The following is a 13392-nucleotide window of genomic DNA, read 5'->3' as shown; positions in this document are numbered from 1 at the left end:
GAAATTGTAAAAAATGATATAAATTTTATTTAAACATATAATGTAAAAAAGATACACATCAATACATCTACAAAAATCAACAGGGTAGACAGATTTGTCTACAAATCTGTCTACCCTGTTGATTTTGTAGATGTATTGATGTGTATCTTTTTTACATTATATGTTTAAATAAAATTTATATAATTTTTTACAATTTCTGTGTGTGATACCTACAGGTATATGCATATATAGTTATTTTCTAGAGGCACACTCAAATCCCCCTTTGAAGGGCACAGCTCTGCTGACTTTGGTGGGCTTATCTGTGCCTTTTTTATATTTTTTGCACACTTTCTACATATGGGGGAAGGTGCCACTATATCCTTTGTATCAATAGGCCCATAACTCCCCTTCCACAATCTTTTTTGGGTGTTTGTAGTACTTCCCTTTCTATGTCAGTGGTTTCGATGGTGACGTTTGAGGTGAGCTCATCAAGCTGGTGGCCAGGGGTGGATCAAGGAATTCATGGTACCTATCAGGTAATTCCACCAGTGGGATCTGAAGGTTCTCACAAAACTGTGGTAATTCATCCGGGGTTCTTAGGTAGAATTGTTTCCCTTTGTATGTAGCATTAAGAACAAAAGGGAACTGCCATTTATAAGTAATGTCATTGCTGCGGAGTGTTTCCAGCAGGGGGCGTAAAGCTCTCCTATCATTCTGTGTTATAGGCGAGAAGTCTTAAAACAGAGCCACTGTATGATCATCAAAAGGTGATTAGTTCATGTTGGCGGGCCTTTGCCAGGATTTCCTCTTTCAGATTAAAATTAGTGAGGCAGCATATTACAGTCAGGTCCATAAATATTGGGACATCAACACAATTCTAATCTTTTTGGCTCTATACACCACCTCAGTGGATTTGAAATGAAACAAACAAGATGTGTTTTAACTGCAGACTTTCAGCTTTAATTTGAGGGTATTTACATCAAACTCAGGTGAACGGTGTAGGAATTACAACAGTTTGTTTATATGCCTCCTACTTTTTAAGGGACCAAAAGTAATGTGACAATTGGCTGCTCAGCTGTTCCATGGCCAGGTGTGTGTTATTCCCTCATTATCCCATTTACAAGGAGAAGATAAAAGGTCTAGAGTTCATTTCAAGTGTGCTATTTGCATTTGGAATCTGTTGCTGTCAACTCTCAATATGAGATCCAAAGAGCTGTCACTATCAGTGAAGCAAGCCATCATTAGGCTGAAAAAACAAAAAAAAAACATCAGAGAGATAGCAAAAACATTAGGTGTGGCCAAATCAACTGTTTAGAACATCCTTAAAAAGAAAGAACGCACCGGTGAGCTCAGCAACACCAAAAGATCGGGAGGACCACGGAAAACAACTGAGATGGATGACCGAAGAATTCTTTCCCTGGTGAAGAAAACACCCTTCACAACAGTTGGCCAGATCAAGAACACTCTCCAGAAGGTAGGTGTATGTGTGTCAAAGTCAACAATCAAGAGAAGACTTCACCAGAGTGAATACAGAGGGTTCACCACAAGATGTAAACCATTGGTGAGCCTCAAAAACAGGAAGGCCAGATTAGAGTTTGCCAAACAACATCTAAAAAAGCCTTCACAGTTCTGGAACAACATCCTATGGACAGATGAGACCAAGATCAATTTGTACCAAAGTGATGGGAAGAGAAGAGTATGGAGAAGGAAAGGAACTGCTCATGATCCAAAGCATACCACCTCATCAGTGAAGCATGGTGGTGGTAGTGTCATGGCATGGGCATGTATGGCTGCCAATGGAACTGGTTCTCTTGTATTTATTGATGATGTGACTGCTGACAAAAGCAGCAGGATGAATTCTGAAGTGTTTCGGGCAATATTATCTGCTCATATTCAGCCAAATGCTTCAGAACTCATTGGACGGCGCTTCACAGTGCAGATGGACAATGACCCGAAGCATACTGCGAAAGCAACCAAAGAGTTTTTTTAAGGGAAAGAAGTGGAATGTTATGCAATGGCCAAGTCAATCACCTGACCTGAATCCGATTGAGCATGCATTTCCCTTGCTGAAGACAAAACTGAAGGGAAAATGCCCCAAGAACAAGCAGGAACTGAAGACAGTTGCAGTAGAGGCCTGGCAGAGCATCACCAGGGATGAAACCCAGCGTCTGGTGATGTCTATGCATTCCAGACTTCAGGCTGTAATTGACTGCAAAGGATTTGCAACCAAGTATTAAAAAGTGAAAGTTTGATTTATGATTGTTAATCTGTCCCATTACTTTTGGTCCCTTAAAAAGTGGGAGGCACATATACAAACTGTTGTAATTCCTACACCTTTCACCTGATTTGGATGTAAATACCCTCAAATTAATGCTGAAAGTCTGCAGTTAAAGCACATCTTGTTTGTTTCATTTCAAATCCATTGTTGTGGTGTATAGAGGCAAAAAGATTAGAATTGTGTCCATGTCCCAATATTTATGGACCTGACTGTATATCCCTGGCTGGTGCGGTGTCAGCAGGCCGTGCTCACAATGCTCTGAGCTCTCAAAATCAATAGGGGTGTCTGCAGGGCGTTCCAGTAGGTTATTAAAAATGGATTGTAGTGCATTCACAGTTTTATCCTGTTCCACTGTTTCAGGGACCCATCGTACTCTTATATTATGTCTCCTGCCTCTATTGTCCAGGTCCTCTAGATGCCTATTTATGGCAATCAAATGCGAGGAGTGAGAGCCTGTGATTTTTTTCTAGGAGAGTAATGGGTCTGTCTCACCTGACACCAGCTTTCCCTGCTCCAACCATTTTCTCTGATAAGGCCAGTATGTCAACTTTCAATTCCGTGACAGCTAAAGAAAAGGATCTTTTATTGTCAGCAGCTATTTTTGTCATATCAGACAGTGTGAGAGGATGATCAGGGATGTCTAAGCTGCTTACCATATCTTATGAAGCGGAGTGAGAGTCTTCAATGAATTCATCTTTCCCACGTGCCTGCACCATCTTGCCGGAGGCTACTTGCCATCTCGTTTTAGGCTGAGATTTGAAGAGATCCAGGATGCTGAGGGCGGCGGAGACTGATGCTGAGCGGCTGGATCGGGAAACGGAGAGATACCTGTTCAGTCTGCCCATTTCTAGGCTGCTAGGATGTCACAGGAGCGAATTTGAGCCGTGGGCTGTGGGGAGCTTCTCTAGCAGGCAACCATCTTCGCTGCATGCCAAGCCACGCCCCCCTCTTTATCATATTTAGGCCTGAAGGGGGGCGCTCGATCAGAAGGTGTAGGATAACAGCAGAGATAAGTGGCAGACCCCCCCCCCCCCGCGCAGCCTTAGAGGTAAGGGGAAACAAAGAAGGTGCATGCCAACTGGGCATGGGGACAGACTCCCCCAGTGCTGAGGCTGAGAAGAATTTAGGGGGTGCAGACCAACAAACTGTGGGTGCATCTGTCCAGTGCAAAGTAGTAAAGAATCAAAAGTACGTAGAGTTGTTCCTTTTGCTGGGTGTGTAAAAGAAGTGATGTCCCTCTGAGAAGGGTGATAAGCCCCTCAGGTAACAGGCCAGAGCCTGCTCGATAGCAATAAAAGCAGGGAGACCTTCAGTCTCCACCTTCATCTCTCCTCCGGCGACGAAGAACCTGTTCATGATCGTCAATCCATGCTGATGCATCTTGCACAGTTTCAAAAAAGTGAGCTTGACCTCCAGCTGTTACGTGCAATCTGGCAGGGTACAGCATAGCATATTTCACCTGGAGACGTTGTAACCTTTTCTTCACTTTCAGGAATCTGGATCTCTTGCGCTGGACCTCAGAGGAGAAATCCGGGAAAAAGGAGACTCGAGCCCCGTTGTATTGAATAGGGCCCTTTTACCTGGCCAGACGCAGAATTATTTCCCAGTCTTTGTAATTGAGTAATCTGGCCAGCATGGAGCGCGGGGGTTTTCCTAGAGGGAGTGGACGTGGGGGTGTGCGGTGAGCACGTTTCACCACAAAGAGTGGAGTGAAGGCCTCAGCCCCAAAAGCCTCCAGCAGACAGGTTTCCACAAAGTCAGTAGGGTCACCCCCTTCCACCCATTCTGGGAAGCCTATAATCCTGACATTATTGCATTTTAGGCGGTTTTCAATGTCATCAGTTTTAGCATTAGCCTGTATAACTTGCTGGGCAGCCATGCGGGCATCCCTGGCCAGGGGGGGCAGTTGGTCGTCCAGGTCACTGACCCGTCCCTCCACGGCTGTGGTTCTCTCCTGGATCTTCTAAATGTCATGCCTGAAAAGTGACACAGTTTCTTTAAGACCTCCAAATTGCTCCTTAAAGGTCAATCACTGAGGCTGTACATTTAAAACCGCTTGTAAAATGTCAGTCAGAGTAGGCTGTGCAGTATCATCCATGTGGCCATCAAAAATATCTGGGGTCGGGACCGGGGATGAGGATAGTGGGGTTGTATCATCCATATTGTCTGTGTCCTCCTGGTCCTCCAGCCCCCCCCCGTCATTCCCCTCCATGACCGCCACATTTTTAGACTGAGATCCTGTGCCCAGCAGCTTTTGGGTATAACAGGTCATATCCCTATGCTGTTCCTTCCCAGGAGTTTTGCTCGGCTTACCCCCAGAGTCCTTGGGCTTGTCCGGGCCTCGCGGTGCACATTGTGGCAGGGGCAGACTGGCGCCACCTTGGGCCTCCACGGCTTCTTTCGCCCCTCTGTGGGTAATCATCAGCTCCAGGATGAAGGGCAGCAGTTCCCAAAGTGCTAGAGGAGGTAGGTGAGTAATATAGGGTGCAAAAGGAGGCTTCAGGATACCAAGGGCAGGATCATGGAAGGATGAACAGCGGGAGATCTGTGAAAAGCATCCTTCCACATGCTGATGCTGGCCACACCCCCGTGCTGTTGTTTTTTAATATATAATTTTCCTGTGATAGAAATTACCTTGTAATCCTGAGCTCACTAGGGCTTCCTCCTTCCGTTTGGCAACAATCTGCCGGTTAATGGAGCCTCCATGATGTTTTTACCAATTTAGCATGCTCCTTTTTAGCTTAGTAAGTAAGCTGTGTATTACTATACATGGCTTACACTAGTGTATGAAAATGGGGGTGATTAAACAAATAATGATAATAGGGACATTAATAAAGAATATCAATATTATTAATCCATTCCCACTTCTCACGGTTCTTTTAGGAGTAGGTCAGCAAAGAAACACACAGCACAAACTGTTGGTGAAAACGATTATTACTTAAGCTACAGCAATAAGACCCAATACCATCAAGCAATACAGCCTCTGCCCCATAGAAGACCTACCTAAAGGACCAAAGTCCAGCAATCCTAAATTGGCAGGATACCTAGCTAGCAAGCACATCCAATATTATCACTCTCCTTAGTCAGCCTACAGTCAATATCTCCCAATCAAGTCTCCAATCAAGCTTCCATCAGGGTCTTCCCCTGTCCTTCCTGACCTTCAGTCAGGGTCTCACCAGTTAGTCCTCAGACAAGCTTCCCCCAGAAAGTCCAATCTTTCTTATACTAGTTCCCTCTATTCGCCATCATTGAGGAATAATTGATTGGTCCACACAGAACAAACATATCTTACTCAAGAAAGAAATTGAATGGAACTCAAGTCTTCTCTGCTATGGTGTTTATAATAGAGGATCTCTGGTGACCTGATCTCTACAGCATGTATTTGTTCAGGACGTCTGCCATCACCCTAGACTTTGGAGTAAACAGTCTGCAAATTAGCATACTAAAGCCCTATAACCAAATGGAGACGCAGTGTCTGGTCACCAGCCCTGAAGACAAAAGGAGGCAATCTTAACATGACTGTAATCTACTAATAAAAAGACAGGAAAACCAGGTCTCTTTGCCTAGCTCTGAAAATAATCCCATAAAAAAAAAATATATATATTTCCTACAAATCTATTTTAATGGGGATTGCCATTTCTTACACTTGTGTCTGTTCTTCTTATCCCACATCACTACCCAGGGGGCAAAGCAGAGCTAAAGCACACGTCCCCACGTCTGCTTATTTCCGTATTGTGTGCCAGTAGTGCTCAGGAGTAGGCTGAGCTAAAGCACATTGGTTTAGCTGTTAGACGTCTTCCCTTCCAGGCCATTCAAAATAGGCTGCGGTGTTAGGCATGTTCTCCACCCCTATGTGGATCAGATGCTTTACTGACTTCACTCTGAATGTTATAGAAGGAAAAAGAGTATAATAGCTAAAGTGATGTCACAGGACATGTGACATCTCGTGGCTTAGCTCCGTCTACTCCTGGGAGAGAATGTGATGGAACTAGTAACAACGATCACGTGAAAACAAGAAAAATAGAAAAAGGTAAAAACAATGGGGGGCAGATTACTGACTTTAGTAGCACTTTAACTATTTTCAGGACCAGGGTCTTTCAATATACTATTGGGTTACTGAAATTCATCTTAAAAACGGGACCCTTTCTGTCCAGTAAACCAGGATCTACACATTTAAAGCAAAAAGATTTTGGCCTTCTTTTTCCTTTCCAGGACAAAAGCATTATTCCCAGACACTGAAAGTCTTCCATGACCCCGTCTATAAGGAAACGGTTTTAGGAGCTTTGTCATCTAGGTGCATGGAATAATTTGTGAATCAATTACCTGATAGAAAATAAAGATTTTAACACTATGTGGCGCTACTGAGCTCTCTTCATGGACTTGCTCCTACTACTCTAATTTTTATCCAACCTTTATTTCTTCTTACTTCCCTGCTTCCTTTTCCTCCACCACCTTTTCGATGGCACTGGACTACATATCACCAATGCATTTTTAGAATACCACCTTATTAGATGCTCCATCAAACTTGACATTCCACCAATTAGATGTTCCAGCCAACTCGAAAATTTTATTTTAACCTTTGATTGCAACCTTTGATTTGAAAAGCACAAAACTTATGGAATTGATACTGTTTTTTATATATTTAAAAAAACTACTGTATTGCTCTAATCTGTAAAATGCTACTGCTTATTATCATGAAAATTTCTCAATAAACTTATTAATAACAAAAAAAAACACTTTATTAAAGTAAATACTTTCTGAAATGTAATATTTCCATTAAATTAACATTCAAGCAAGAATGGAAGGATAATATTGTAACCTTGGAAAAATAACCATACTTTACAACTAATGATTAAGCCTTGGTACCTTAAAAATAATATGGATATTCTCTCCCAGTGGGTCCACATTCTGGAAAGTAAGTTTCAACGGTACAGCATTTGAATTGAAGTGTGAGCAGGCCTGAGAACAAAAAGACACAAATTACCTACTCTATGTATTTTAAACATGTACAAAGCACAGTCCACACCTGTTGCATGCTAGTGGATTATATTCAGTAATATGTGTTTCTTTTTATCGGATGGTTAGTCTGCTGGAACCTAGCATTCTACTCATGTAAATCACAGCATAACCCACTTGTTTCTGATTGATCATCTATCAGTAGCTGTACCTTCTAATGAAAAAAAAAAAAAGGACTTTTTTTTTTTTTGCTTTCATTTTACAGTGCGTTAAAACATGCAACATTTAGAAAGCTTTGATTTCATTTACAAACAATTCTGACATATCTATTGTCAGAAACATACATTTTCATGAAGAAAGGGACAAATTAAAAACAAAATGTAAAATCTATATTAATAGCAACCCTACTACTTTAAAAATTTTCAATGGTTTAACTGAAAAACAAGGATATTTTTTCTATTCTACAAAGAAGATATTTACACACACATATATATATATATATATATATATATACACACACACACACACACACATACACAGGGCTTGACAAATTAGCTTGAAATCTAGGAGCCCAGTTTTTTTTTCGTGCATGCTGAATGACCGGCTTTCGTTGGCCCGGCTGCCATACACAAGGGCCCAATGGCGGTCAGTTTTTATTGAACCGGCTGATGTTGCCCAGCATTCAACCCATGTGTACTTTGTTTACTTCTTCTGAGAGATATTAAAGGAACACTCCAACAACCATGACCACTTCAGTGATTTGAAGTGGTCATGGTGGTAGGTGTCAGAAACACTGCACATGCTGGGATATTTACAATTATGTGCTGGGGGCTAGTTGCACCCCTAGCACATGTGACATACTGCAGGCGGGTACTGCTGGTGGTTACTGCTGGCTGGTACTGCTGGTGATTACTACTAGCTGGTACTGCAGGCATGTATTGCTGACTGGTACTGCTGGCGGGAAATGCTGGCTCCTCAGACACATGACAGATAACGGAGAGTGTGCGGAGCGGCACAGTAGGAAGCATGCAGAGGCGATGTTTCCTGTATCTCTCCTCTCACAGAAGGAGTACATTTGCTACCAGGACAGAGCCGGAACGATACAGGATGCATCGGCTCCGTTCTGTCACAGCTGACAGACACCGTTCTGCCTCCAAACATGTCCTGTGAGGTGCGAGAGTCTCCCGCATGCAGGCGGGGCACTTGCGGGTGTCAGGGAGCCCCAGCCAGCATGCGGGAGACTCCCACACCTCGCAGAAGACTTGGGATGTCTGGCGACAAGACACCTGACGCAGTGTAGACCAGGTGCCAGGCTGCTAATTCTAGTCACCAAAGCGATCTGGCGCCTGGAGTTTGTCGAGCCCTGTGTACATATATATATATATATATATATATATATATATAAATATTTTAGCCATAGAAAAATGTAGAACATTAAATAATACTGGTAGATTTGTACAGATCTTTTCTACAGATCTGCCTCTAGGGGACAAAGCACATGTAGTACTTTTTCGCATGCTGCTAGGCGCTAAGTGTACAGTTATTATGAGGTCCATCCTGCCGCCACCTTCCCTTCTTGCCGAGTTTGATCTGACAACAGCTAGGAAGGAGACTTCTAGTAAATAATGGCAGCCTGTCTCAGCCCCAAGCACCTTACACAGACTAGTAGCCCAAGGAATACAGAGAACCAGGAGGCTGACCTCCCCCCATTGCTCTTGCCTTTGCTTGTCTGTAGAAAATGCTCAGAGCCCCAGATAAACTGACATTATGAAGCAGCCATCTCCCTCCTAGTACCTGTTGAGATAGCCACAGCATACGTGGGTGGGGGGCAGCTTGGACCTCATAAATAGACTTAAAAAGCACTTAGCAACATTGGACAATATGTACTTTATCCCATAGGCGATGCCCTCTCCAATCCTGCCAAATTCACGCTGTACTACTGCTGTTGCATAGGAAATTTCTACTAATTCCTATGGAAAATTCCACTAATTTCTATTTAAGCATCCCAATATTAAACAGTAGCATGGAAACAGTGGGGAGAGTCTGAAATGGTGGGTGGATTGTTCCCCATGGGCTGGGAAAAATAACCACTTGACTCCCAAGCCCTATTCTGAAACCTCTCATATACATGTAAAAATATATATATATTTTTTTTAACACTAGATACCTACTTAGAACCCTAAAACATTATATATTTTCTGAAAGCAAAGGCGCAAAATAAAAAACAATGTTTGTTGCAATTTTTATGTCACGTGAACTTTTCACAGCAGTTTTTCAAATGCACATTTTAGAATAAATTCACTGTAATAAATTTAATACAAGACACTTTCACCCCTTTCCTGCCCAGACCAGTTTTCAGTTTTTAGGCTGTCACATGGACAATTGCTCGGTCATGCAACACTGTACCCAAATTACATTTTTATCTCACTTTTTTTTTTGTACATAAATAGAAGGGTGGCACCTGAAGGGCTAAGAGAACCAAGTGAAGGGGAAAATAAAAGCGGAGAAATGTGTGCAACACCCTGCATAAAGGGCTAATGATCCAAACGAGAATGGAGGAAGGGCAAGAAGTGTCCCACTGATATTTCGTAGAATTAAATTTTTAGGTCTTGCACTACACAAAATAGGTTTTTTATGTGTAACAACAGACTTTGTGAGAAGTCAACTTCATTGCCTTTAAAAGGGTAAGGATGACCTAATCAGATAGGCTCCATCCCTTGAAACCTGGGTTTCAACAGTAATTATGGTAAAGCCAGAAACTGAGAAGCAGAATGGAGAAACGACCCTTGGAAAAAAAAGGTCCAGAAGGGCCCACGCCCATATGCAAAAGTTTGAGTACGACCTGCTGGTCCGGTTCAGTGAGATGATAAACCCTGGAACACCCTCTATCTCAATCCTGTGGAACAGACAAGGCATAAGCTGGAGAGGAGGAAAGGTATAGATTAGGTAGAAATGATCCCATGGAGTGACCAGAGCCTTCACTGAAAAGGCTCAAGTGTCCCTAGACCTGGCAACAAACCTGTCCAATTTGTTAAATCTAAATGCCAGAAGATCCATATCCTGTGCCCCTCACCTGGCTTTGGCAAACAGCACGCCGTGGAGAGCCCAAGCCTATTCCCCCACATCAAGACACTAACTAGTCATTCATCAATTCAGCCACAAATTCTCAATAATTGGGATGCAAATTGCAGACAGGACTGAAATGTGCAGTTCTGCCGAAAAGAGAATTAAGTACCCTTCCTTTTGAGAAGCACAACTTCTGGTGCCTCTCCGATGACTGAAGTGGGTCACAGTTGTGCATTTATCTAACTGAATTCCTCTGGGCTGACCTTACAACTGAGTGGTCTAGCATAGAAGAGACAACCAAATCACTATGAATTCCATGATAGGGAGAGGGGATTTCCCAGGCGATCAAATCCCCTGCACAAAGAGAGCATCAGAGAGAGACCCCTCTGTGAACTTTCCACATCTTTGGGTTAAAGGGTTTTTCTGACTCCAGCGCTAGGCTGTAAATCACCCATGGCAGGGAGAGTCTGGTCTTATTAGACAGTCCAAGAACACATGGGATGGGCCAAGGACTGAAACGGGTTGTCCTATACTGTTAAAATAGTCTGGAGTGAAATTGGGTGTACTGTACTGCCTCAAAAGGTCTCTAACCAAGAGGCTCAAGATCCTCATACAGTCATGAAGTGGGGGCCAACCCTGAGACTATAGGACCTGGAAACATAAGGGACAGAAGTAACATAGTTACATAGTTAGGTTGAAAAAAAGACACAAGTCCATCTGGTTCAACCAAAAAAAAAACAAAAAACATTATTGAAAACCCAACCATACAATCCCATATACACAATCCAATACTTTTTGTTGATCCAGAGGAATGTGAAAATAAACCCCAGCAAAGCATTATCCAATTTGCTACAGCAGTGAAAAAAAAATTCCTTCCTGATCCCTTGAGAGGCAATTGGATATTCCCTGGATCAACTTTACCTAAAAAAAAATGTAATACCCATTTATATTATGTACACCTAGGAAAGAATGCAGACCTTTTTTTAAAGCAATCTAGTGAGCTAGCCAGAACCACCTCTGGAGGGAGTCTATTCCACATTTTCACAGCTCTTAACCTTTAGACGAAATCTGTTTTCCTCTAGACGTAAAGAGTGCCCCCTTGTCCTCTGTGTTGACCTTAAAGTGAACAACTCAACACCAAGTTCACTATATGGACCCCTTATGTATTTATACATGTTGATCATATCCCCCCTTAATCTCCTCTTCTCAAGAGAGAATAAATTCAGTTCCTCTAATCTTTTCTCATAGCCGAGGTCCTCCATGCCTCTTATTAGTTTGGTTGCCCTTCTCTGCACTTTCTCCAATTCCCCGATATCCTTTTTAAGAACTGGTGCCCAAAACTGAACTGCATATTCCAGATGAGGTCTTACTAATGATTTGTACAGGGGCTAAATGATATCTCTCTCTCTCTGGAGTCCATGCCTCTGTTAACCACTTTAGGACCGGAGGATTTTCCTGCTTTACGTCCAGGCCACTTTTTGCAATTCGGCACTGTGCAACTTTAACTGACAATTGCGCGGTAATGCAACGCCGTACCCAAACTAAATTTACGTCCATTTTTTCCCACAAACAGAGCTTTCTTTTGGTGGTATTTGATCACCTCTGCACTTTTCATTTTTTGCGATATTAATGAAAAAATGCGACAATTTTGAAAAAATAACAATATTTTTCTACTTTGACAGTTAAAAAATATCCAATATATTAATTTTTTGTCATATATTTAGGCCAAAATGTATTTAGCTACATGTCTTTGACAAAAAAATACTCAATGAGCGTATTTTTAACCACTTTAAGACCAGTAGATTTTACCCCATTCCTGACCAGGCCATATTTTGCGATTCGGCACTGCATTACTTTAACGGACAATTGCGCGGTCATGCGACGCTGTACCCAAATTAAATTTATGTCCTTTTTTCCCCACAAATAGGGCTTTCTTTTGGTGGTATTTGATCACCTGTGCGATATTTACTTTTTGCACTATAAACAAAAAAATAGCGACAATTTAAAAAAAATATTTTCACATTTTTTTATATGAAATCCCCCCCCAAAAAAAATGTAAAAATGAAAATTTTTTAACATTTTTGGCCAAATTGTTTTCTGCTACATATTTTTGATTAAAAAAAAATCGCAATAAGCGTATTTTGATTGGTTTGCGCAAAAGTTATCGCAGCTACTAACTACGGAAATTTATGTCATTTTTATTGCTTTTTTTTTTAACTAGTAATGGCGGCGATCTGCGATTTTTTTTGCGGGACTGCGACATTGCGGCGGACAGATGGGACCCTTGAATGACATTTTTGACACTTTTGGGGGTACCAGTGACATTACTACAGTAATCAGTGCTATAAATATGCACTGTTACTGTAAAAATGACACTGGCAGGGAAGGGGTTAACTTTTATTGGTGATCAAGGGGTTAATGTATGCCTGGTGCTTACTGACGTGTGTGGGGGGAGGGGACTGTGTGACACAGGCACAGATCGCAGGTTCAGCTATGCTGAATCCTGCAATCTGTCACTGTCTGTCACTTAGGAGATCCGCCCGCTTTGTTTACACAAGCGGGCGGATCTCCACACTCGATCCCCTACGTTCGGGGAAGAGTGGCGGTGATGACCGCCGCTCCTCCCCTGGCCTGACTCCCGCTGTGACTGAATACAGTGGGAGCGAGCCTCCGGCCCACAAGGGGAGGAGTCCAGCGACGTAGACGTACGTCGCTGTACGATAATGAACCACTTTTCTGCAGTACGCTCAATGTGAGCGTTAAGCAAGTAGTTAATACAAGAAAGGACTTTGTTTGCTTTGGAAACAGCAGCTTGGTATTGCATGCTATTATTAAGCTTATGATCTACCAGAACACCCAGATCCTTCTCCGCTATGGATTCCCCCAGTTCTACTCCACCTAGTATGTATGATGCATGCATATTCTTAGCCCCAAAGTGCATAACTTTACATTTATCAACAATAAACCTCATTTGCCACATAGTTGCCCAATGAAAAAGTGCATTGGGTCAGCTTGTAAGTTGGAGACATCCTGTAAAGAAGTTATTCCATTGCAAAGCTTGGTGTCATCTGCAAAGACTGAAATGCTACTTTTAATCCCAGACCCTATATCAT

The 13392-nt window shown here is 42.4% G+C and overlaps 1 protein-coding gene across 1 annotated transcript in view; it reads right to left on the bottom strand.

Moving 5' to 3' along the window:
* Positions 1-13392, bottom strand: part of PIK3C2B (phosphatidylinositol-4-phosphate 3-kinase catalytic subunit type 2 beta) — an 858553-nt gene that overhangs the window by 147902 nt on the left and 697259 nt on the right. The window contains exon 21 of the mRNA XM_082244643.1: positions 7124-7216. Within this exon, the coding sequence (XP_082100769.1) occupies positions 7124-7216 (93 nt within the window). The remainder of the gene's footprint in view (positions 1-7123; positions 7217-13392) is intronic.

Source organism: Pelophylax lessonae (assembly GCF_965119305.1).
Source record: "Pelophylax lessonae genome assembly, chromosome: 2".
In the NCBI taxonomy this organism is placed as follows: domain Eukaryota; kingdom Metazoa; phylum Chordata; class Amphibia; order Anura; family Ranidae; genus Pelophylax; species Pelophylax lessonae.
The sequence above is the reverse complement of the archived record's forward strand: the minus strand, read 5'-3'. Positions and strand labels throughout refer to the sequence as shown.